Here is a 27,587-nt window from a genome sequence, read left to right as displayed (position 1 = left end):
TTTTTTTTACACCATGTCGTGTTTTTAACTACATACACACTCTGGAAGTGACGTGTACGCACTTTATTTAGAAATCTACTAATAAAGACGTGCGCCTAAACAAAAATGTGCTCATGTTTAGGGGGGCAAGGCGACCCTGAAAATCTCCAGAAACTGCTCAAAGTAAGAATGTTTGTAGTGTTGGTGCGGGAATGTGTGAAGGGAACATATGTATGGTGTATGTGATGTTGTTATATGTGGTGTTGGTGGGGGATGGGTGAGGGGAACATATGTATGGTCTATGTGATGGTGCTGTATGTGGTGTTGGTGGGGGATGGGTGAGGGGAACATATGTACGGTCTAGAAGATGGTGCTGTATGTGGTGTTGGTGGGGGAATGTGTGAAGGGAACATATGTATGGTCTATGTGATGGTGTTGTATGTGGTGTTGGTGGGGGAATGGGTGAGGGGAACATATGTATGCTCTAGGTGATGGTGCTGTATGTGGTGTTGGTGGGGGAATGTGTGAGGGGAACATATGTATGGTCATGTCTTAGGTGATTGTGCTGTATGTGGTGTTGGTGGGGGATTATGTGAGTTTATTATCACAAGCGGACTCTATGACCGACCTTTAGATTCCCCGCTAACATACATTGCCGCTACGCCGTACGTTTACGTCTTTATGGTTTCCCTGAGTCCTTAAATCATAGCTGAGTCCACTCAGCTTATGTGGGTACCCGACTCACTCGACAAAAGATAAGGCAGCAGTAGTTAATGCTTACCACACAATCCTCCCAACGCTTAGATTAATTAGAAAGACTACGTCAATAGTTTTGCATAAATTGATCGTACACATAATAAATAACGAAAGATGGAGCATTCTTTATCCTTTCCCCCACCCCATTTTAACGATTATATTGCATTACATTAGACCCCCACCCCACAAAATTATACAACATTTCTAGGGCTCTGCTACAATATATCGCTTAAATAAACATTGGGGCATATTCTAGAAAAAGTCGTTTGTAAGTAGTATTAGAAACAATAATTGCAAGCTTAAAGTGATATTCAAAAGAATGAAAATCGTATGATCCTGATGTGACAATCATTTGACACATTCCTTAAACGGTAGAAGATATTAACTTACAATAAATTTTTAAAAATTCAAATGCGGGTTTTATTTAATAATGCCTACGACATCAATCGTACTCAATGTATCAAAAAGTTAACATAACGATAATCCACACCCTTCCAACGCTGTAATTAACACGTGTACGATCAAGAAATTACTGGATTAAAAAATTTAGTCGTGGATTAGTGTCTGGTCATCGATGACTTTTCTAATCCGCCCCCCCCCCTTTCTTCCAATACTCACTAATTACTAAACTTAAACTCACAATAAAAGATATGATGGAAGTTTACATTATTTCATCGTAGTAGCATTTCGCGAAAGCACACCGTCGTAGGTTTAAGCGTGTGTCTGTAAAAACCTGCCCTGTTAAAATAGCGTAGCGCGCTCGACGCTTTCCTCTGGCGTTCACCACCTTTGGACTCCTGTGTTCAAGTTTGACGTGCGGAACGCCCACTCCCTTCTGGCCAAACACTTCACCACGGATGTCCTCAACGACCTCAAGCGGAAGAAGACCAAGTTCGGCGGCACGTTGGCCCACTGTGTCCGGGCCGGATGTCTTTGTCCGGAGGAGACCGTGGGGTTTCTGGCCTGTGACCCCGACGCCTACACGACCTTCAACTCGCTCATTGACCCGGTAAGTATCAAGGTAACAGGTGTGTGTGTGGGGGGGGGGGGGGGGGGGAGTCAGTTCTTCAATCTGAGCATAGTTGTCAAATTTAGCCGGAATTTCTTTTTTTACAAGCTTTTATTTAACTCACTTCCTCTGTCGTCACTCTGTCGTCAGTCTAAATCGAAACGCAGGAGTGAAAATTCGGACACCTCTACTTGACCGATTCGATTCGCAGTTGGCACGTGGATCAAGACATGAAGACAATGCATAGTGACATGAAATTTGACTTAATTGGATGCCTAATTATTTTTAATTTTTGGCATTGTTAAGTGAAGTTATATACAGGATGTAGTAGAGTTCGTGTTCTTGTTTGTCCTCAGCACTGGAAGGGAAATGTGTTGTCAGCAGTCTACCTTGACGCCAAACATTAATTAATAACGTTATGCCAAGTTGCAGATAACGCCGAGAAAGTGGTTTCCCCGTCAACAATTCTCGTCTCTGTCATGCTAGTAGTGTTAAACGTGCCGCGTTTCTTTTACAGATACTCTTGGAATATAACAACCTGACTCAACTCAAACACCCGAAGCCAGCGTTCGTCAGTGAGGAGAGCCTGGAGTTTGATTTCTTGGACACTTCCGGTCAGTTCGTCCAGTCAACACAGCTGACCATCATGAGGAACTTCAAGGACTTGCCGTTTGCTTCTCTCATGAAGAGGGAGCACAGGTGTGTGTGCGTGCGCGTGCGTGTGTGTGCGTGCGCGTGTGTGCGTGTGTGTGTGTGTTAGCCCACCACTACCGCCAGCCCACAACTAACCTTTGACCCGCCACTACCGCACAGGTCTGAAGTGGAGAAGAGATGCATCTGTTGTCTGTCCCTGATCACTGGAAACCTGATTGGATACCACTACACGATCGGCCAGATCAACCCCGAGGTCAAGGACGTCCTGGAACCGTACGGTCTCGTCATCAAGGAGACCAGCGAGTGAGTAACTCTTTTCAACCTCCCATGCCTGGTGTCTCACAGAGTCCTTCATCACATAGTCTCTCGTTCCCTCACATGCATCGCGTGCTATCAAGATCCAGCACATTGACTAGGTTTACTCACATCCCTGAGGTTCCTTCACATCACGTGCTCTCACATCCATCGTTCCATTTAAGTTTGTTGCTTAGGTTCCTCGTTCCCTGAAAGTTCTGACATTAAGTTCCCTAACATCGATTTCCCTTAAGTTCTCTTAGGTTCCTCGTTCCCTGAAAGTTCTGACATTAAGTTCCCTAACATCGATTTCCCTTAAGTTCTCTTAGGTTCCTCACATCTCTCAAGTTCCCTCACATCTCTCAAGTTCCCTCACAGCTCTTAAGTTCCCCCACATCATGTTCCCCCACATCAAGCTCCCTCACATCAAGTTCCCCCACATCAAGCTCCCTCACATCAAGTCCCCGCACACCAAGTCACCTCACACTCAATCCCCTCACACCAAATCTCCTCACACCAACTCCCCTCACACCAAGTTCCCTCACATCAAGTCCCCTCACACCAACTCCCCTCACACCAAATCCCCTCTCACCAACTCCCTCACACTAACTCCCCTCACACCAACTCCCTCACACCAACTCCCCTCACACTAACTCCCCTCACACCAACTCCCCTCTCACCAACTCCCTCACACCAACTCCCTCACACCAACTCCCTCACACCAACTCCCTCACACCAACTCCCCTCACACTAACTCCCCTCACACTAACTCCCCTCACACTAACTCCCCTCACACCAACTCCCCTCACACCAACTCCCTCACACTAACTCCCCTCACACTAACTCCCCTCACACCGAATCCCCTCTCACCAAATCCCCTCTCACCAACTCCCTCACACTAACTCCCCTCACACCAACTCCACTCTCACCAACTCCCTCACACCAAATCCCCTCACACCAAATCCCCTCACACCAAATCCCCTCACACCAAATCGCCTCACACCAACTCCACTCTCACCAAATCCCCTCACACCAATACCCCTCACACCAACTCCCCTCACACCAAATTCCCTCACACAAGTTCCTGAGTACCCTCACAACCCTCAGGTTCCACAGAACGGCCGGCGCCTACCGCATGTGGCCCGCCTCCCGCGGTATGTACTACAGCGAGAGCGGCCAGTGGGTGGCCTGGATCAACGCCGACGACCACCTGCGGCTGACCACCTTCGCCAAGGACAGCAACCTCAAGGAGCTGTACCGCAGGCTCGTCGAGGTCATGAAGTTGTCCTTCACTAAGTTCGGCAGCGTTTACAACGCGCATTTCGCCAAACAAGAGGGATATGGGTGAGTAATGGATGGGTCAAGGCCATGAGTACTCGTGGGTCCAAGATTGTGGGTAATCGTTTGGGTCAAGGTCGTGCGATTATTGGTTCAAGGCCGTGTGTAATCGCCGGGTCAAGGCCGTGGATCAGGAAGTAGCTCAAGGTCGAGAAAATGAACCGTTCAATAGGTCAAGTTCAGCTAATGTTGGGTGATCAACAAAACATGCTTGAAGCTTGCGTTGTGTTCTACTCTAAATATAAGAACAACGCAAATCTAAATAATATTAGTTTAAAAATTAAACGTGTCTCCTCATCCCCCCCACCCCCCTCTTTTCCATCCCCACCCAGAGCCATCACTTCCCATAGAAAATTATTTCATTTTGAGAATGGTATTGAAGTTGTGTGTTTAAAAACATTTAACCCCTACCCCCCATCCCCGACCCCCCTGAAGCTTGGCTTCTCCAACTCTATCTTCTACAAAATACATTTTTTGGGAGGTGGAGAGAAAAGAAGAGTTTGGGGGAAGATGAGGACGAGGAAAATCAATGACGATAAAAAAAAAAGACTGCATGAATGATTAATGAAAGGAACAGGTATTTCCCGTTTCTAAACATAAAGTGATGGTTGAAAAAAGAAACATGGATTTTCCATTTCTAAAAAAAACTGATGCCTTATAAAAGAAACAAGGATTTCCCGTTACTTAAAATAAAAAGATCGTTTCAGCTAACAACTTTTTTTTTTAAGTTATTGTAAAACAATATTTTACGGATTACCGTATGTAATGTAGCAACACGCGGTAAATGAGCATTTTAAACATGGCGTGTGAGTCTAGCAGATAGTGTAATCAATAGCCAGTGTACTCAATAGCCAGTGTATCAAATAGCCAATGTAATCACTAGCCAGTGTATCAACTAGCCAGTGTATCAAATAGCCAGAGTAATCAATAGCCAGTGTATCAACTAGCCAGTGTATCAAATAGCCAGTCTATCAAATAGCAAGTGTATCAAATAACTAGTGTAATCAAATAGCCGGTGTATGAAATAGCCAGTGTATCAAATATCCAGTGTATCAAATAGCCAATGTATCAAATATCCAGTCTATCAAATAGCCAGTGTATCAAATAGCCAGTGTATCAAATAGCCAGTCTATAAAATAGCCAGTCTATAAAATAGCCAGTCTATCAAATAGCCAGTATAACCAATTGGGCTAAAACACCAGCTATTGATTTAATTGAAACCAATAGGCCATGGTTTAGCTGACTGCAAAGTAAACAACGACGTAATTACGTCCCCTAGAAGATTCCCCCATCCCCCCTCCCTCGCACCCGCCCCAGTATTTTCCTATGCTTCCTATAAACAACTTCCAAGTTTTGATTACAATTTCCCATCGAAAATTTTTATTTTTATTTCAATAAAAATAATCGTGTAAATACGACTACAAAACAAATTCATGTGCTACACAATGATTTAAAGATACACCATCTCTATCACACATTAGATCTGTTTTGCACAGGGACAGCCCCCGCGCTAAATTAATGAGCAAACAATTAACGTAATTTAATTGCGTTTTAATGGACGTTAATTTACTTTCTGATGATGGATCATTACGACGGCCAAGCGCATCATTTGTGAAGTTAAAAATAGAATAGCTCTTATGACCTTGGCCTCGATATCTGCCTGGAAGTTGTTTGATAGGTCGAGTTGTATTTAAGACAGTAAATTTATCGTTTTTGGTGGGGTTTTCAGTGTTTATGTTTTAAATGTCTTACAAGTATTTTAGCTTTTGGTCACCTAATCACCTCACTGATGAATGGATAATGTTTAAAAGAGAAAAACTGGATTTTAAGATATTTTTGGATTACAACTTTTAAAATACATGAACCATGTGTGTAACAGAAAATATAACACTAATTGATAATCTTCGTAATAATAGTTTGAAAATAATTTTTCTAACCCTGATTACGTATTTATCCCATTATACAATTTATTCCCTCTGAATATTACCATTTCTCGCCTGTGGTGTATGTTATTATAAGAAAGGTTGTGTTCACAATGATCCTAAATTAACTATAATAGTATATCCTAAACATAATAGTACAGCATAAACATAACAGTAAAATGCTAGAAGGACTTCATTTATGAAAGTAGTCGTGGGACTAGTATGCGACATTTATATCTTATTATATCTGTTAGATAATAGTTTTGGGAGCTCTCCTTTAATCCTCTACTTGTCGCCCGCCACCCTCTCCACTTAATCCTCAACTTGTCACCTGTCCTCCTCTCCTTTAATCCTCTACTTGTAACCCTTCCCCCTTTCCTTTAATCCTCTACTTGTCACCCGCCCCCTCTCCTTTAATCCTCTACTTGACACCCACCCCCCTCTCCTTTAATCCTCTACTTGTCGCCCGCCACCCTCTCCACTTAATCCTCAACTTGTCACCTGTCCTCCTCTCCTTTAATCCTCTACTTGTAACCCTTCCCCCTTTCCTTTAATCCTCTACTTGTCACCCGCCCCCTCTCCTTTAATCCTCTACTTGACACCCACCCCCCTCTCCTTTAATCCTCTACTTGTCGCCCGCCACCCTCTCCACTTAATCCTCAACTTGTCACCTGTCCTCCTCTCCTTTAATCCTCTACTTGTAACCCTTCCCCCTTTCCTTTAATCCTCTACTTGTCACCCGCCCCCATCTCCTTTAATTCTCAGTTGGTCGCCAGTATCTCCCCACCCATCGAACACCACCCCCAACAGCCATTAGATTAAGTTTGAAATTTATGTTTACAGAACAACGCCTAGTAATGAGAATTTTAAATCAGAGCTTTGTCATGAGATTTTGAAACAATTGTTTATAATTTTCAAATAATTTTTAAATAATTCTTTTTATAGCTGGACATAAACAAATATCCCGTGATTTCATGGGTACATGCGTATTTTGACACACAATCTACAGACATTCCGACCTCTAAGCCATAAATGTTGAGGAAAATTATATCTGGAGCTATTTTTAGAAAGCCATCCATCTATGCTACATCAAGCGATCATGGAGTTAGTTAAAAAACTGTCATGGAAGTCTAAACAGAGATAATCGTTGAATCAGGGGCATTAACTGATGCTACAGCCCGATACGTTTTTTGAATAAATGTCTGATGTAACTTCATTCAAAGCTGGAAAATGCTCAAATCTTTCCAAATATCCCTAATCTTCGTCTAGCTTTTTTTAAACAATATTTTTTAATATAATATACGGTTTCAGTGGTAATTATTTTAATTATACCTTGCGCAATAATGTTGTAAAAAAAAGCACTTTGTTCAACTGCTATTGTGTTCAAACTTTTGTCCTATTTGAGCGTCAAAGGTCAGTGTGATCTAGATGTGAAGGTCGTTATGACTCCTCGCGGCCCTTACGTTCAAACATGCAGAAATCTGCTTGTTTGGCTGGAAAGTTTTTTCCTCTTCCCTAATCTGGTCGCTTGTGTTGAAATGGATTTGCTGGGTTGAAATCTTGTAACACACTTTTGTTGTGTGCCTGAATGAATCTCCGGTCCAATAAAAGACATCGGGCTCTGGATCTTTAACTGAGAGCTTAATGCGCTTCAGCTTTACGGTTATGTTGATCGGAAAATGTGCTTTAAATCTCCCAATGGATTTTTTAATGTAAAATGCGGATGTTGAAATTCTAGGAATAGGTATATAGATCTATATTCCTAGAATTTCAACATGTTATAAGTCTAGGGCTTATAACATTTTTATCGGCACGTTTTACTGAAAGAGTTTAGAGATGACACTATGTTAAGTGTTGTGCTGGAGTTGTCAGTTTATCAATAAATGTCAGTTCACCATTAAATGTCATGTTGCCACTAAATGTCAAGCTACCAATGTCATGTTACTATTAAATGTCAGGTTACCATTAAATGTCAGGTTACGATTAAATGTCAGGTTACCATTAAATGTCAGGTTACCATTAAATGTCAGATTACCATTAAATGTAAGGTTACCATTAGATGTCAGGTTACCTCTAAATGTCAGGTTACCCCCCAATGTCATGTCACCATTAAATGTCAGGTCACCCTTAAATGTCAGGTCACCATTAAACTGCACCACTAAACGCTACAGTCTATGACCACAACTAAACCGCTGTATGTTTCTGTCGCTCTAATACTTGTACATGTAGTCACCACTAATGGGATTATATTTGTAAGGGTCACCCTGTCCTTTTTCTCCCGGGGTGGGGGGAGGGAGGGAAATCACAGTGCAATTCACGACCTGAAGTTGTTAATTATAGAGGTTTAATTAGAAGATTATATATTTTATGCGACCTCATTAATTATGATTTTTTTTGTAATTGCATAAATTTAGTATTTCAAAATGAATAATAATTAGGAATTTAAAAAATGCTAGGGTGAGCGAATGGTGATGTAATATGCGGGCGGTGTGGTGGTGTGAGTGGTTTGATGATGTGGATGTGGTGATGTGGTGGTGTGAGTGGTTTGATGATGTGGATGTGGTGATGTGGTGGTGTGAGTGGTTTAATGATGTGGATGTGGTGGTGTGAGTGGTTTGATGGAGTGGGTGTGGTGGTGTGAGTGGTTTGATGATGTGGATGTGGTGATGTGGTGGTGTGAGTGGTTTAATGATGTGGATGTGGTGGTGTGAGTGGTTTGATGGAGTGGGTGTGGTGGTGTGAGTAGTTTGATGATGTGGATGTGGTGGTGTGAGTGGTTTGATGATGTGGATGTGGTGGTGTGAGTGGTTTGATGATGTGGATGTGGTGGTGTGAGTGGTTTGATGATGTGGGTGTGGTGGTGTGAGTGGACTGATGATGTGGATGTGGATGTGGTGGTGTGAGTGTTTTGATTATGTGGATGTGGTGGTGTAAGTGGTTTGATGATGTGGGTGTGGTGGTGTGAGTGGTTTGATGATGTGGATGTGGTGGTGTGAGTGTTTTGATTATGTGGATGTGGTGGTGTAAGTGGTTTGATGATGTGGGTGTGGTGGTGTGAGTGGTTTGATGATGTGGGTGTGGTGGTGTGAGTGGTTTGATGATGTGGGTGTGGTGGTGTGAGTGGTTTGATGATGTGGGTGTGGTGGTGTGAGTGGTTTGATGATGTGGATGTGGTGGTGTGAGTGGTTTGATGGAGTGGATGTGGTGGTGTGAGTGGTTTGATGGAGTGGGTGTGGTGGTGTGAGTGGTTTGATGATGTGGGTGTGGTGATGTGGTGGTGTGAGTGGTTTGATGATGTGGATGTGGTGGTGTGAGTGGTTTGATGATGTGGGTGTGGTGGTGTGAGTGGTTTGATGATGTGGGTGTGGTGGTGTGAGTGGTTTGATGATGTGGGTGTGGTGGTGTGAGTGGTTTGATGATGTGGGTGTGGTGGTGTGAGTGGTTTGATGATGTGGGTGTGGTGGTGTGAGTGGTTTGATGATGTGGGTGTGGTGGTGTGAGTGGTTTGATGATGTGGGTGTGGTGGTGTGAGTGGTTTGATGATGTGGATGTGGTGGTGTGAGTGGTTTGATGGAGTGGATGTGGTGGTGTGAGTGGTTTGATGGAGTGGGTGTGGTGGTGTGAGTGGTTTGATGATGTGGGTGTGGTGATGTGGTGGTGTGAGTGGTTTGATGATGTGGATGTGGTGGTGTGAGTGGTTTGATGATGTGGATGTGGTGGTGTGAGTGGTTTGATGATGTGGGTGTGGTGGTGTGAGTGGTTTAATGATGTGGATGTGGTGGTGTGAGTGGTTTAATGATGTGGATGTGGTGGTGTGAGTGGTTTAATGATGTGGATGTGGTGGTGTGAGTGGTTTAATGATGTGGATGTGGTGGTGTGAGTGGTTTGATGATGTGGATGTGGTGGTGTGAGTGGTTTGATGATGTGGATGTGGTGGTGTGAGTGGTTTAATGATGTGGATGTGGTGGTGTGAGTGGTTTGATGATGTGGATGTGGTGGTGTGAGTGGTTTGATGATGTGGGTGTGGTGGTGTGAGTGGTTTGATGATGTGGATGTGGTGGGCATAGGGTGTACATGCAAAGAACCCCCCACCCACCAACCCCCAACCATCCCCAGAAAGCAGGCTATATGTGCTACAACCCACTCCACTCCCTAAACAATCAGGCTGAACCCACTCCCACCCCCTCCCCTCCCAACAGCATGAGCAGGTTTATCCAGATATTGATTGTGTTCCATGAAACATCGGTTTTAAATTTATTCCTCTCCCGCCTTGCGCATAGCATGTTGATCAAGTAGATTGTGATGTTGATCAAGTAGATTGTCATGTTGATCAAGTAGATTGTCATGTTGATCAAGTAGATTGTGATAGGAAGTCATGTTGATCAAGTAGATTGGGATGGGAAGGCATGTTGATCAAGTAGATTGGGATGGGAAGGCATGTTGATCAAGTAGATTGGGATGGGAAGTCATGTTGATCAAGTAGTTTGGTATAGGAGGGCATGTTGATCAAGTAGATTGGGATGGGAAGGCATGTTGATCAAGTAGATTGGGATGGGAAGGCATGTTGATCAAGTAGATTGGGATGGGAAGGCATGTTGATCCAGTAGATTGTGATTTGAGGGCATGGTAATCTAGTTGATTAGGATGGGTAGGTTATTCAAACATTCAGTCGGTGGTTAATTAAACATTCAGTGGTCGACCGACCAGACAAGTCTAAACCTTGAAAATATTGTTTGCCTTTGAACTATTTGTTTCCGTAAAATCAAGAACAGCATTCATACACATATGCTGAGCAGGAGCCTCAAATACGTTGATATGTGGACATGTACTAAGTGCAGGCTGATTGGCTGTTTGTTGTATGGCCCCGTGATCTACCGTAACCATGGTAACGAATCTAGCGGGTTGGGGGGGGGGGGGTGGTGGAAAGTCAAGTTCCTTACAAACACATGAAGTCAGTACTCACCTAGCTTTGTTGTCCCACCTCACAGTGTCAAGGCTATTGGCGTCTGACCAGAAACTACAAGAAAAAACAACAAGGCCTGATGTATTTTTAGAGTGTCTTAGCTTGTTGTAAAAGACAGAGAGAAGAAATTATAAGTTACTTTATAAATTAGTTTTTAAAAGCTGAAATGTTTGGTTCCTCTGTGCAAATTGTGAGATGTGGTGTATGTTATAGTCATATATGTCGTGCAGGACATATGGTGCTAAAGTCCTCTATACCAGTCAGGACATATGGTGCTATAGTCCTCTATACCAGTCAGGACATATGGTGCTATAGTGCTCTATACCAGTCAGGACATATGGTGCTATAGTCCACGCAGGATGTATGGTGCCCCTGTCTTAGCGTTTTAGGCTCTATTGATATACGTGTTGTTTTATTAAATTTTATGTATATACACATTTCATCGTATACATAAATGTACGCTCACATACATAAATGTGTGTACATTTATTTTTCTATTCGGGAATGTAATGTTTGTCATTATCAAATTTGATATGATTTTTATTTTTATTGAATTCCATCTTTAGTTAATGTCATTTTATCTAGTTTCATGCTAAGATGTTAATCATGGACAAATAATACACATCAAGAAAAGGAAAAGAGGAGAGTGTTTTCATGTGGAACTTCTGATCTGTTATAATTTTTTTTTTCAAATTAAACAATGGCATTGAACAAATTATTCTGCAATCAACTGGGGATTATAAAATAATGAGATATGTCATTGAACCACTCAACTCAAGTCGGCCTTAAATGTAAAGCACCATTTCTCTAACTTAATGTCATTGGAATACTGAAGTAGCTTCCCCTGCCTAATACGTTTGCAAGTCGCCTAACATTTCTGTGGTAGTCCTTCACTAAGAGGGTGTTATTTGTGTCCGTTGCTGATCCTGCTTAAGGCGTGATGTCTAGTGTGAGTACTGTATGTGGTATAAGTGTGCGTGTCCACTCCTTAAGACACTCTCCGTATAGTGATTGCTTAGCGAAGTGCTTTAAATTGGGCTACCCCTCTTCTCTCGTACCCTTTACACAGAAAAAAAAAACAATTTCAAAGAACTAGAATCGTTAATATTTTATTTTCTTAATTTCGACATTAATTTGTGCAATAATGTTTTTATTTAACTATCGAACTTACAAGGGGAAGCTACTCAGTATGCTTCCCATCCAGAACCGACAACTCGTGAAAGATAAATCCCATTTTTACCAAAGTCACCTCTCTTTCCTGCACGCAACATCCGCCCTATGCCCCCCCCCCCCTTCCACCTATCCCAGAATACTGACTGCCCAAATCGATGATATTATTTTGATTTGAGTTATCAAGAAATTATACATGTGCGTATACCGTCAATAGATAATCGTAATCAAGAAAATATACATGTGCGTATACCGTCAATAGACAATCGTAATCAAGAAAATATACATGTGCGTATACCGTCAATAGACAATCGTAGTCAAGAAAATATACATGTGCGTATACCGTCAATAGACAATCGTAATCAAGAAAATATACATGTGCGTATACCGTCAATAGACAATCGTAGTCAAGAAAATATACATGTGCGTATACCGTCAATAGACAATCGTAATCAAGAAAATATACATGTGCGTATACCGTCAATAGACAATCGTAAACAAGAATATAATAATGTGCGTATACCGTCAATAGACAATCGTAATCAAGAAAATATACATGTGCGTACGCCGAAAATGTACAAACGTAATAGAAAAAATATTCCCGTGCGTACGCTGAAAATTGAAAATCGCAATCGGAAAAATGTACATGTACATACGCGCAAATAGACAATCGCAATCAAGAAAATATACATGTGCGTAAGCCGAAAATAGACAATCGCTAGCCGAGGCTATACCGAGCGTTAATTACATCTTATCTTCCGATTTGGTTACTTTTAAAAATAACGACAGCCGTTTCGTAGAGCATTTCATCAATCATTAATAAGTGTAGGTTTGGTAATGGATTTCTGATTTTAAACTATATCTTTAAAGAAATAAGCAGTTCAATTTGTAACGACAGCAATTTAGAATTGAATTAATACAAGATACAATAGAAGATGTCACAGACTATAATGAACCTAATTACTAGATTTCTAAAGTCATAAATTGATCAGAATAGATTTTTAAATGAATAGGTGGCTTTTAAAGTACTATGATAGTTTTCCAAGCTGTAATTGCCATCTTCGTCCTACTGCAGATAGAAAGAAAAAAATTTAAAAAAAAATATCGATGCCATATAATTTAATCATGCAACTATTCGAGTTTTGTTTCTAATTGACTCGCAAAACTTGAGTAGATTCGTCTTACTGCTGTGCTTTGTATTGGCCCACATGTTCTTCATATGCCTCAATGTATATGGTCACGTGACCAGAACAATTCTATTTTTAGCCACACTTCACCCATGAATTGGGCATTGATGCTGTCGGATAAGTTTTAGCTTTTCATCCACTTATATCCAACAATTGTTTAGATATTCGTCATTGCATTTTTTGTTCTTGCTTTAACAATATCCTAACGCACCGTGCTGTGTGTTCATGTAAGTGATTACATGTCTATGATTACTTCATGTATCAGCCTACACCAATGTGTATCATCTGATTGTATCTTGTCCTGGGTGTGTGTGTGTATGTGGTGAGGGGTGGTGGGGGGGGGGGCTCATTGCGTGCGCTACAGCACATAACTAATGCTTATATTTTTATCAAGTCAAATCCCCATACAGGCGCTATTGATTTTATGCTTGTACGAGTATCGGTATACAACTGTGTGTACGAGTATCGGTATACAACTGTGTGTACGAGTATCGGTATACAACTGTGTGTACGAGTATCGGTATACAACTGTGTGTACGAGTATCGGTATACAACCGTGTGTACGAGTATCGGTATACAACTGTGTGTACGAGTATCGGTATACAACCGTGTGTACGAGTATCGGTATACAACTGTGTGTACGAGTATCGGTATACAACTGTGTGTACGAGTATCGGTATACAACTGTGGGAGGTCACTCCGTCCACCGACCCTACCATTCTTACAACAACACTTTGGTAATTAATTCAGATGTAATTATTTAATTAATTATTTAAAAAAAACAAATTAAGGTATAGATATCCTAAAGCTGGCATAATTTTCTGGAAGTTTTGTCTGTCTCAGTTCTCTCTGCTTTTATATTGAAACTTGTTTCAAATTGCAATTAATTTAATTATGTGTGGTGATTTTTTTAATGTTTTTTTTTATTTATTTTTTTAGTTGTAGTTCATTTTTTTAAAATCATCCGTGTTACGCGGCACCGCTGTTGGTTTCAAAATACATCTAGTCCTTTTGATGTAATTACCGATCGTAAACAGCCATCCTTGTTGTTAATTTTATTTTCAAATGGCAGCCATTTTTCTTGAAACTTTTATTCAAATGTCAGCCACCTTTCTAGAAACTATTGTTTAAATCACACCCATCGATCTACCGTAAGATTGATCTGATAAATACCACTTGCGTGAACAGAAAAAAAAAAAACACCTTTTCGTGACGGTCTCCCTCCAACCTGCACACCACGGTTTGCGCACCAAGTTCGCATCGTGACGCAATGCTAGCTGCAGTAATAACGTTTTTTATCTTCATTACTTTGACAGATGGACGCCCCAGCCCTCTCCATCAAATTATGCATGCGCGTGTCCACCAATGTCTACGGCGCCGCCATCTTGCTTCGTCTAGCCGGTGTTTATGGGCATTAACACTCGAATTATTTTATCGGGAGTTTTGGAAATGTAATACAAAAATAGCCCAAAGGCTCTTTGCCAACTATTTATATTTGATTATAAGATTGTTATTAAAACACTGTAAGGAAAGTACAGTATAGTGTGAGGTTGTTTTTCTTTGGTAGATTGTCGATAGTAGGGGGGTCAAGGTTATGATTAGGTTAAGGGTCAGAGTAGAGTCACGGAAAGGGTCAACGTTAGCGTCTGGGAAAGGTCATGATTAAGGCTAGGGTTAAAATCATAGTTATGAAAAAGGTCTGGAATAATGTCAGGGGTAGGGTTTCGGTAAGATAGTGATATATTATTCAATCTTGTCTGTAAATATTGTGATATATCATTCAATCTTTCTGAAAAGATTGTGATATATCATTCAATCTTTCTGTAAATATTGTGATATACCATTCAATCTTGTCTGTACAGATTGTGATATAAGATTCAGTCATGTCTTTCAGGTGTAATACCCAACAGCTGTTGGCATCTATCTAATGTGTATTGTGGAATTCGAGTTTTACTTTACACGAAAGCTCGAAGTTTTCATCATGTGAGATTTAGGAAGAATATAAACAGTGGCATAAGGTGAAACAGGAGAGGTGGATAAATTAACCAACCAGGGGCAGACAACTAGTAAAATACTGTGAAATTATGGGATATTGTTACAGACAGCACAGGAGAGCGAAAGCATTATGTAGCGCCAACAGCCTAGGAAAACTTGGACTCTCAGCTCCCAGGTCATAAATCATTGTATTATGTATGTGTTGCATCCCCCGTCCACACCCCCTCTTTACCCCCCCCCCCCCCCCCCTTCGTCGCGGGCCCATTCGCAGACATCGGGCAGGGATAAAGATAGCCCCAAGGTCGAAGTGAGTCTGATTTATGACCATCCCCCTACGTGTCTAGAATTATTTGCTTATTGATTTTTTTACAAAGCATTTGTTCCTATCCACGTCATCGCTGTGGTGATGGTGGTGGTGGTGGTGGGATGCTGCTGGTGTACGTCACATGGCACTGCCGTCTGTCTGAGGCAAATAATCTGTCTGATGTCTGTCTGTATTAAGGTGTCTGTTTGTGGTCTGTCCGCTCTACAGAATCTGTCTGATGTCTGTCGTATTAAAGTGTCTGTGGGTCTGTCTCTACTACAGAGTCTGCGGTCTGCCTGCAATACAGAATCTGTCTGCCGTCTGTCTGTCTCATAGTATAATGTCTGCGGCCTGTCTGTAGTACACAATTTGTTTCAAGTTTCTGTGTGTAGAACCTATCAGATAATCTACATGTATTTGCACAGTGCAGCATACACGCTGTATGTGTTCTTTTCTTGCCACTCTTGGGGTTAAAAAGTCGTTACATATTACACACATTACACATATTATACATTACACATATTACACTCTCTCAGCAACATTATTTAGGCGTGGTGATCAGTATGTTCAGCGATATATGGAGAGCTTAAAGATACGGACTTTGTTGAAAATAACATCGTGAATGTTTTAAATGTATAAACAAAATTTTATTTAAAGTAGGTAGGCCCCTATATAAAAATAACCGAATTTTTGAATGTACAAACACACGTTTAATCACGCAACCGGAAGTGTTTATAGTTCTGCCGAGAACGCATAAAACAATGACGTCACATGTCACTTGTTTATACTACCGAAAGGACACAAAACTAATGGCGTCATCTTTCAATTTTAGAATATGAAGAAATGAACTATTTCATTCAAATCTGATTTAGATCTATAGATCTACTTATTAAGGCGTACGCTATGAAATGTATACAATTTTCTCTGCCAAAAGTAATACAAATTACTTTTAAAAACCACAGAAATACCATGGAACAGCCGGGGTTTTAACGGAATCATTTGAGTCTCTTAATCAGTGTGTGCATTTAATATGGTGTTGTGCTGACTAATAATGTATATAATTTTATTTTTCTAATAAGTATTGGTAGCCTTTGTTATTTTAAATGTGCCGGATTTTTAGCTATTTAGTTACTTCTTTGCTTTGTCACTAACATCTCAACGTATAGTGTTGCGTTTTGAGCAACAACTATTTTATAAATTATTTTTTTCCAACATTTAAGGGCCCCCATCATTTAAGGGCCGCACATTTTTTTCATACATCGTCCCCTGGCCCAAACATTTAAGGGCCCCAAATTTTTTTGTTACACCGTCCCCCGGCCCCATGATTTAAGGGCCCCACATTTTTTCATCTTGTGCTCAAAAAATGATATCACCAAACATTTAAGGGCCCCATCATTTAAGGGCCCCACATTCTATTGTTACACCGTCCCCCGGCCCCATGATTTAAGGGCCCCACATTTTTTCATCTTGTGCTCAAAAAGTGATATCACCATACATCGGTTCCCAGACTCGAATATTTCCCCGACCGCTCGCAAAGATCAACATCATTTTAACGTTTCTTTATGTCTTAGGTCCCCTCTTTGTACAAAGCACACAGGGCACTAGAGAGATGCCGCCTTTATGCGTAGATGCCCGCGGGTGAAACGACATTGGACAAAAGTGTTGGACCAACGAAAGGAAATTAATTTTTTTGTGACGACGGGCCTTAATAAATACCCTCTTGCAAATAGCCATGGAGACCCATTTCTGGAGGATTGTTTGCGTTTCGTCCGAACATTTAGGAATATTATTTTCATTACGTAATGCTGACGTCATTTCCGTTACGATTTTTTTCTCTCTCGTGGGTAAAACTGATTGAAAGTTTTGTTGTATCATTGTTGTATCATGGTTGTATCATGAAAATGTTAGACTTCTCTGCCCCAAATACTTACCTCCCCGTCCCCTTCACCATTACCTCCCCCTTTCTCCTGTAACTTATAACTTTCTTGTATTGACTTGGTTTATGTATCACTTGAATGACTATCGCAGACAAGCTAATCCGGCTGATGTTGTAAAGAGTTGTGTTACTTTTGGGGACTTGAAAATTTTATGACATAAACAATGTATTGATCTTTTCAAATGGAGTTGTCAGGGGTGAATTGTCTACAACGGTAGGCAGGGATGAACTGTCTGGGGGAGGGGTGAACTGTCGGATGGGGTGGGGAGGGGTGAATTGTCTGGGGTGGGGGAGGGGTGAACTGTCTGGGAGGGGGGAGGGGTGAACTGTTTGGGGGAGGGGAGGGGTGAATAGTCTGCTGGGGGAGGGGTGAACTGACTGCTGGGGTGGGGGAGGGGCGAATTGTCTGCTTGGGTGGGGAGGGGCGAATTGTCTGGGGGGGGGGGCGAGTTGTCTGGGGGTGGGGTGAATTGTCTGCTGGGGTGGGGTGAATTGTCTGCTTGGGTTGGGAGGGGCAAATAGTCTGCTTGGGTGGGGAAGGGCAAATTGTCTGGGGGAGGGGCGAATTGTCTGCTTGGGTGGGGAGGGGCGAATTGTCTGCTTGGGTGGGGAGGGGCAAATAGTCTGCTTGGGTAAGGGGTAAACGGAAAAAAAGTCACAGGAAAAAAAAACAGAAAAAAAGTCACAGTTTTTGCTAGGAAAAAACGTCACGGAAAAAAAGTCACAATGGAAATTTTTTTTCGGAAAAAAAGTCACAGAAATAAAGTCACAGAAAAAAAGTCACACAGTTCTCTTTAGAAATATTTTTATTTATTTGTTAAGAATTGTAAAATTTTGTATGTTTATTGTTGTGGGTTGTATTTTTGATAGCATAAATTATTTATAGACGTTAAAAGCATTATGGTTTATAAAAAGTTGTGAGTAAAAATACTCTAAGATAATTTACACATCAATCTCAACTTTTGTTACGTATTTAGTTAAATACGCGGTAGAAAAGTTAACTATAAAAGAAATTTAGGCACATCATTGTGTTTTGCATATGTTTTGCCGTAGGCTGTTCTCTGGTCGGCCTTCCCTCAGTAGGCATTGTCCGAACATATTTTGTGTTGTTGACGTTTTGTGTCAATGACAGCCTTTGAACCTTGTCGGCTCTCTGTTTTGATCCTAAGTTTTGTTATGTAATGAGCGTGATAAATGTGGGCAGTAAAGGTGGTTGAACTAAGCATAACTATTGTTGCGATGAGTTGAGGGCAGTAATTCAGATGACCTTACCATTTCACGGTAATTTAATTTAAAAAAAACCCACGAAAACAGTGGACATTCTATTCAATGCTATAAATATTATGTTTAACATAATTACAATCTACATAATTCATACTAAATATTTTTAGATGAATTATAAAAATTACTATGCGTATACAACATACACACATTACATTACATTTAATTAATCCTAAGTTAATTTGCACTCTCTGAATATTTAATACATAAAAGTATTAACAAATCCCATGCAAATATATATTTGTGACTTTTTTTCCTGTGACTTTTTTTCCTGTGACTTTTTTTCCTGTGACTTTTTTTCTGTTTTTTTTTCCTGTGTTTTTTTTTCCTGTGACTTTTTTTCCTACAATCGGGTAAGGAGGGGTGAACTGTCTACAACGGTGGTGAAGGGTGAAATATCTGGGGGAGGGGTGAATTGTCTGCTTGAGTGAGGAGGGTAAATCATATAATCGGGGTGGCGAGGGTTTAATTGTGTAATGGAAGAGGTGAGATTGTGAACATTTTGCTTGGGGTATCATCTGATGGTGGGTGTAGTGAGGTGAATTGTCTACAGGAGGTAGTGAGGGATGAATCATCTACTGGCGTAGGTGAAAGGTGAATTGTGTATGGTGAACTGTCCAGTGTATCATTGACAAATGTTATGTTTCCTCCTTATGTTATGGCTACACGGAATATTATTATAGACATGGCCGTTTATCGATTTGTTTTTTTTCTGATCACATTCCCATGTTTCCAGTTTGTTCCAATAATAGTTTTTCTTCTGTAAGTAGGCGCTGACTGCAGTAGTCAGCCACACATTTTAGCCAACAGCCGCCGTACACTACCGTATACACAATTTGGGTAGAACATCCTGAGTCATGCTGACACTACCGTATACACGATTTGGGTAGAACATCCTGAGTCATGCTGACACTACCGTATACACGATTGGGGTAGAACATCCTGAGTCATGCTGACACTACCGTGTACACAATTTGGGTAGAACATCCTGAGTCATGCTGACACTACCGTATGCACAATTTGGGTAGAACATCCTGAGTCATGCTGACACTACCGTATGCACAATTTGGGTAGAACATCCTGAGTCATGCTGACTCTACCGTATACACGATTGGGGTAGAACATCCTGAGTCATGCTGACACTACCGTATACACTTTGGGTAGAACATCCTGAGTCATGCTGACACTACCGTATGCACAATTTGGGTAGAACATCCTGAGTCATGCTGACACTACCGTATGCACAATTTGGGTAGAACATCCTGAGTCATGCTGACTCTACCGTATACACTTTGGGTAGAACATCCTGAGTCATGCTGACACTACCGTATACACTTTGGGTAGAACATCCTGAGTCATGCTGACACTACCGTATGCACAATTTGGGTAGAACATCCTGAGTCATGCTGACACTACCGTATACACTTTGGGTAGAACATCCTGAGTCATGCTGACACTACCGTATGCACAATTTGGGTAGAACATCCTGAGTCATGCTGACTCTACCGTATACACAATTTGGGTAGAACATCCTGAGTCATGCTGACACTACCGTATACACGATTGGGTAAAACTATACTTCGGGAGTCGTTTTATTTATTTCAAGATTTGGTTTGACCGCGGGAGATGAATGCATGTAACCGAACATCGCCGAAGTTGAAACAGTGACATTCTGTCTGATGGGTCTGATCAATAGGCGACATCTCTTTTTAGATCGCTGGTGTTAACGTAAACAATAAAAATGGTCTTATATACTATACGTATTTAGTATCTCTATTCAAAGCTTTAGAGTATTATGATTTTATTAAAAATGTAATGGGGTAGGATATGTGAAAATGTGGTAAATGTGGTGGACTTTGTTGTATTTTTTCTCTGGAATTTTTAATTTAAACTTAGTAGAAATTTAATTAAAAACTAAAAACGCCCGCGAGTAATAATTTTCTTTTTAAAATCTGGTTTAATTTCACGCTGATGTAATTTAAAAAAAAATAATCTTATTTGAATGCAACGTATGATCCCAGATATAACTTTAAAATCAACGCAAAAAATGTAACCTACTTTTGAGAGGATAGCAGAATTTTAGGATCAATCTAGGCGAATACGTTTCACTGCCGTGGATTGTAAATATTGAATTTCATTAAGCGGTGAGATAAAAAATGCGCAACGCTATCCAAATAGCCTCGAAACCGTTCAGGTGTTTCTAATTCCACCTGCGATTTCCCCGCGTCTGGTAGATCAAAGACCCAGAGAAATAGTTCCAGAAAATCGAGCAGGTTGTTGACACCGCTTGTTAGCGGACTATTTTTAGCGGATTAATTTTATTTCTGTGTGAAGCGGTTCTCGTCTTGAATGGGTGGGGGTGGGGGGGGGGATGAAAAACGTAATTTGTTTTATCGATAAGGATAATAGATTGGTGCGAGCAGGTAGATTTGAGTTGCCTCCCTTGCACGTGTCATTGTTCTGATTGGGATCCATGTCGCCATCCTTTGTGCGCCTTGTGTCTGTCTGTCTGTCTGTCGGTCTGCCGGTTAAAGTAAAATAACCTTAGGGCTCGCTCAGTTTTGTTCTCGGATAATTCTGTTTTGTGTGGGAATTCTGTTTTCTCTCTACTTTCGCTTTGTGCACGTTTAGAGCGGACTCTGTAGACATCAGATGCCAGGAGTTCCAGAGCTGATCTCGTCAAACACAACTACATTTTGTCTGTCTCACCAGAAGGGCTGGTCGGTTTGTTGAGGAGCAGGTCGTTTTTAAGTCGTATAGTTAGGGCTAGGGGTGGGGGGGGGGAGGGGTTAGTTAGAAGCAGGGTGTTTTAAGTCGTATAGTTAGGGCTATGGAGTGGGGGGGGAGGGGTTAGTTAGAAGCAGGGTGTTTTAAGTCGTATTGTTAGGGCTATGGGGTGGGGGGGGGAGGGGTTAGTTAGAAGCAGGGTGTTTTAAGTGGTATTGTTAGGGCTATGGGGTGGGAGGGGGTTTAGTTAGAAGCAGGGTGTTTTAAGTCGTATAGTTAGGGCTATGGAGTGGGGGGGAGGGGTTAGTTAGAAGCAGGGTGTTTTAAGTCGTATAGTTAGGGCTATGGAGTGGGGGGGAGGGGTTAGTTAGAAGCAGGGTGTTTTAAGTCGTATTGTTAGGGCTATGGGGTGGGAGGGGGTTTAGTTAGAAGCAGGGTGTTTTGAGTCGTATTGTTAGGGCTAGGGTTTTTAGTAAAACCCACTTTTAGAACACCACACCTTAGGTAAACCTACCTTCAGTAGACAACGAACTAAAACCTGACCTTAACCCTAGACAACTAAAGACACTTTCTCTTATCACTTGCCAACTATATTAAATGACTTGAACACACAGAAATATGTTGTTCGTTTGACCACACAGAAAGGATGTTGCTCGTTTGACCACACAAAGATGTTGTTCGTTTGAGCACACAGAAAAGATGTTGTTCGCTTGACCACACAGGAATATTGTTTTTCTTTTGACAACACAATGATTTTGTTCGTTTGACCAAACAAAAAAGCTGTTGTTCGTTTGACCACACACAAATGCTGTTGTTCGCCACTAGATTGTTTGGCGCTGACATTTAGAAATTTTCTCTTCTACAATTAAAGTTCTGACGTTAGCGTTTGGAAATTATTGCTGTCACTACTTAACTATTTTAACTTAACATTTAGAAATTGTTTCTGCTACCTTCAAACTGTATTAACTTAACAATCAGAAATTATGTCATTTAATTATCTGCCCTTGACATTCAGAAACCAGCAACGATCGATCGACTGTTAAAAAAAGCTACCTAAACTTTTCAAACTGGGCATGGTGTATCGTATCGAGGTTCTAAATCGACTTCTAAGATAGCTAAGCCGGGATTTTTCTTTTAGTGCAATCCAATATCGATGGGTATAAAAAAGCTTCTCTGGCAAAATTATTTACGAGCTTAAACATAGGCTTGTACAGAAAAAATTGTAAATATTTATTTCTTGTTTGTAAATGACGTCATCAGGAGATTGAGTTCAAGGCCAGAAATCTGTAACGTGATACGTTTGTCGTTTACAGATATGTTGAAATATGTTGAAATTGTGAAGACGTCAACAAAAATTTTGAAATTGTGAAGACGTCAACAAAAATGCTGAAATTGTGAAGACGTCAACAAAAATGCTGAAATTGTGAAGACGTCTACAGAAATGTTGAAATTGTGAAGACGTCTACAGAAATGTTGAAATTGTGAAGACGTCAACAAAAATGTTGAAATTGTGAAGACGTCAACAAAAATGTTGAAATTGTGAAGACGTCTACAAAAATGTTGAAATTGTGAAGACGTCTACAGAAATGTTGAAATTGTGAAGACGTCTACAGAAATGTTGAAATTGTGAAGACGTCTACAGAAATGTTGAAATTGTGAAGACGTCTACAGAAATGTTGAAATTGTGAAGACGTCTACAGAAATGTTGAAATTGTGAAGACGTCTACAGAAATGTTGAAATTGTGAAGACGTCTACAAAAATGTTGAAATTGTGAAGACGTCTACAGAAATGTTGAAATTGTGAAGACGTCTACAGAAATGTTGAAATTGTGAAGACGTCTACAGAAATGTTGAAATTGTGGGAAGACGTCTACAGAAATGTTGAAATTGTGAAGACGTTAACAAAAATGTTGAAATTGTGAAGACGTCTACAGAAATGTTGAAATTGTGAAGACGTCAACAAAAATGTTGAAATTGTGAAGACGTCTACAGTTATGTTGAAATTGTGAAGACGTCAACAAAAATGTTGAAAATGTGAAGACGTCAACAAAAATGTTGAAATTGTGAAGACGTCTACAGAAATGTTGAAATTGTGAAGACGTCAACAAAAATGTTGAAAATGTGAAGACGTCTACAGAAATGTTGAAATTGTGAAGACGTCTACAGAAATGTTGAAATTGTGACAGACAGCATCCGTTGCCAGCACTTGTCGGATGCTCAAATCAAACGTCAAGGTCAGACCCTAGGTCAAGGTCAGATCTGGGCTCGTAGGCTGGCCAAGAGCTGTCTCGCCAGTATGAATGGAGACATGTATCGCAGACTGTCTTCACACCGCTGATCATCATTTACCTGTCTCGTCAGCGCCTCATGTCTTATCAACTCATGTCACTAACGGTCAATTTTCATGTCACTAACTGTGAACCCTCTATTCTCCACCAGATACTTGACCTTCTGCCCTAGCAACCTGGGCACTGCCATGAGGGCATCTGTCCACATCAGGATCCCATACCTGTCTCAGTCTCCAGACTTTCACCACTTTATAAACAAGTAAGTTATAACGCAGTCTTTGTGTATCTATTTGTAGCCCTTTTGAGTCTCCAACTGTAGCCCTTATGTGTCTCCTACTGTAGCCCTTATGTGTCTCTAGCCCTTATGTGTCTCCTACTGTAGCCCTTATGTGTCTCCAACTGTAGCCCTTATGTGTCTCCTACTGTAGCCCTTATGTGTCTGTAGCCCTTATGTGTCTGTAGCCCTTATGTGTCTCCTACTGTAGCACTTATGTGTCTCCAACTGTAGCCCTTATGTGTCTCCAACTGTAGCCCTTATGTGTCTCCAACTGTAGCCCTTATGTGTCTCCTACTGTAGCCCTTATGTGTCTGTAGCCCTTATGTGTCTGTAGCCCTTATGTGTCTCCTACTGTAGCACTTATGTGTCTCCAACTGTAGCCCTTATGTGTCTCCAACTGTAGCCCTTATGTGTCTCCTACTGTAGCCCTTATGTGTCTGTAGCCCTTATGTGTCTGTAGCCCTTATGTGTCTCCTACTGTAGCACTTATGTGTCTCCTACTGTAGCCCTTATGTGTCTCCTACTGTAGCCCTTATGTGTCTCCTACTGTAGCCCTTATGTGTCTCCAACTGTAGCCCTTATGTGTCTCCAACTGTAGCCCTTATGTGTCTCCTACTGTAGCCCTTATGTGTCTGTAGCCCTTATGTGTCTGTAGCCCTTATGTGTCTCCTACTGTAGCACTTATGTGTCTCCTACTGTAGCCCTTATGTGTCTGTAGCCCTTATGTGTCTGTAGCCCTTATGTATCTCCTACTGTAGCACTTATGTGTCTCCTACTGTAGCCCTTATGTGTCTCCTACTGTAGCCCTTATGTCTTTTGTTGTTTATACTGACCCAGACCACAGCTAAACACTAGAGCATCTATCTCCCAAAAGCTTTTCTTTTCAAAAAAATATTCTCTTGAAAGGCAGATACCTTGTCGCGTAACTTTAATCTCTTTTTTGTAATAGTTACACATACAATCCATATACCCCCTAAAACCTATAACCCAATACAACCCTTATAACCCCTGTAATCCCTATGACACTATAACCCCTATAACCCCTATATGACCCCTGTAACCCTATAACCACTGTAACCCCTTTAACCATTGTAACCCATGTAACCCGTATGACCGGGTAACACCTATAACCCCTATAAATCCTATAACCCCCATAACCCCTATAACCCCCTCTACTCTAACCCCTATAGCCTCTATAACCCATATAACCCGTGTAACCTCTAAAAACCCTATAACCCCTACAATCTCTTTAACCCCTGTAACCCCAACAACCCATATAACCCGTATAACACCTACAGCCCACATGACCCCTATAACCCCTATGACCCCTATAACCCATATGGCCCCTATGACCCCCATAACATCTACAACCCCTACGACCCATATAACCCATATAACCCCTTTGACCCCTATATGACCCCTGTAACCCAGGCTGAACATGGACGTGCGAGGCATTGACGGCGAACACACCGAGTCACGTGATGGGGTCTTCGACATCTCCAACAAACGGCGGCTGGGGTTGACTGAGCTCGAGCTGCTGAAGGAGTTCAAGGACGGAGTCTTGAAGGTCATCGAGGAGGAGAAGAAACTCAGCGAAGAGTAGACTATCCCAAGGTTACAACACCAGTGGGGTCAAGGTCGCGGTTTGGAACGTTGAGTGGGGGTGTATTAAGGTCACAGTGGGGAATAGAGTATCTCAAGGTCACATCTGGGGGGTTATAATATGAGTAAAATGCAGGTCAGGGACGTGTCAAGGTCACATGTAGAGGAGATTTTGGACATTTCAAGGTCATTCATGGGCAAGTTGGACAGCACACGAGTGAAATTTACCTTGACATTTACTTGACTATACCAGTACAGCTTTTTATACAAATATATAATTTACCTCGGAAAATATTTACGAATAATTTACCCTTTAGTGATAAAGTTTACCTTTGTTAGGTGGGCGGGGATGGCGTAGTAACGTATGGAAATAATTGATGTTTTTATATAATGGCTTATCTATACAATAAACTGGTGTTTAATATAAAATTGCTTCATTGATTCACGTTTTGATGTCTGTATAATTCAATAACGAACAAAGCCAAGCCCAACTTCAATAGGCTGATGTAAAATCCTTTATTCTTCTTTCTTCCTTCTTCGTTCTTAACTTTTAGTGTTGGAAGGGATCGAGCTTTATCTGCCAGAGGGTTTGAACTCGAGACTTTTTTTTCGAATTTAAACCATACGTTTTTGCCGAATCGACCACGCCCCCAACACAATTAAGGATACGTGACAACTGGTTATGCGCCATTGAGGCCACTGACTCCGATTTCAGCCTGCTTTTCTTTTTGGATTTGCTTCCATAGTCTTTGTCCAACCAAGAACACACTACAAGGCAGCAGTTGTTTGATTTTGGAGTTGTCTCTCCTAGGGTTCGAGGGTTCGAACTCGAGACTTTCTGGTTAAGCAACCATGAGCTTTACCCACTCGAACACTGCGTCCCCCATCCTTTATTCAACAAGACTGAAATGTTTATAGGGCTGAGGGTGTATATATTGTAAGTCTGTCGCAGATTGTTGTAAATATAGAGAAACATTTGTCAAAATTCACCGGGGGGTATATACTTAAAGCCCCGCCGCTGTTTTATTTCCGATTAGCCATACCCGCCTATAACACAAAACTTGAAAACATTTCCTTGTGGGTATATTGTGCGAATGAATAAATGTGGCTATTTGATGTACACTAATCTAGGATATTCCGCAATTTTATAAGCAGTGTGGATTGTACATCTAAACCAGGTTGTATTTTATTTAATTATTTTTTTAAGTTTTTGAAAATCGGTTTAAAATTAGGTTAGGGTTAGCAAATTGTCTTTAAATTAGGTTATGGTTAACGAATTTTCTTTAAATTAGGTTAGGATTAGCGAATTTTCTTTAAATCAGGTTAGGGTTAGCGAATTATCAGGCTTGAAAAATCTCAACTTGAAAAACCTGGCTAATTAATCTGACCTGACAGTTTTATTTAATGGCTGCCTAATTGAGTTCCAGTTTCGGTGATCGATAACGGGGGACGGGTAAATGGGTACAGGGATAATACGCATGGGGGAACTTGTGGGGTGAGATGTGTTTGTGGGGGGGGGGGGGGTAACACATCACGAGGATGCATAGATGTGTAGACATCATGAGATGATGAGGAGGATGGGTAGACATCGTTATGGTGTAGGGATGTGTAGATATACCAATACCCCATGTCCTTTTAAACACTTGACAATGGCGTATTTTAAAAAAATCCCATTGCAATTTTCATAGTAAAATCATTAAACAAGCACCTGGAGAAGAACTCCTGTGGACGCTGAGTGGATATCCCGTGGATGTTGAGTGGATTTCCCGTGGATGTTGAGTGGATATCCCGTGGATGTTGAGTGGATTTCCCGTGGATGTTGAGTGGATATCCCGTGGATGTTGAGTGGATTTCCCGTGGATGCTGAGTGGATATCCCGTGGATGTTGAGTGGATTTCCCGTGGT

The 27,587-nt window shown here is 41.2% G+C and overlaps 1 protein-coding gene across 1 annotated transcript; it reads left to right on the top strand.

Annotated features, from left to right (window-relative positions):
- Positions 1–73: 73 nt before the first annotated feature.
- On the top strand, positions 74–26,099 carry LOC131936562 (arginine kinase Oct f 2). The gene is made up of 7 exons (XM_059293601.1): positions 74–162; positions 1,544–1,744; positions 2,262–2,443; positions 2,558–2,701; positions 3,800–4,036; positions 23,955–24,062; positions 25,512–26,099. The coding sequence occupies exons 1-7, from the start codon at positions 106–108 to the stop codon at positions 25,681–25,683; spliced, it is 1,101 nt and encodes a 366-aa protein (XP_059149584.1). The 5' UTR covers positions 74–105; the 3' UTR covers positions 25,684–26,099.
- The last annotated feature ends 1,488 nt before the right edge of the window (positions 26,100–27,587 follow it).

Source organism: Physella acuta, unplaced genomic scaffold (assembly GCF_028476545.2).
Source record: "Physella acuta isolate Inbredline_101_S28 unplaced genomic scaffold, ASM2847654v3 ptg000180l, whole genome shotgun sequence".
Classification (NCBI taxonomy): domain Eukaryota; kingdom Metazoa; phylum Mollusca; class Gastropoda; family Physidae; genus Physella; species Physella acuta.
Note: the sequence above shows the minus strand (reverse complement) of the source record. Positions and strands in the feature narration are given on the sequence as shown.

Bases quoted from the DNA above. Each gene is read 5' to 3' on its own strand.
- LOC131936562 (XM_059293601.1), top strand. From the start codon at position 106: ATGTGCTCATGTTTAGGGGGGCAAGGCGACCCTGAAAATCTCCAGAAA. The intron at 2,702-3,799 runs GTGAGTAACTCT...CACAACCCTCAG, and splicing joins GTCATCAAGGAGACCAGCGA to GTTCCACAGAACGGCCGGCG. The intron at 4,037-23,954 runs GTGAGTAATGGA...ATTCTCCACCAG, and splicing joins GCCAAACAAGAGGGATATGG to ATACTTGACCTTCTGCCCTA.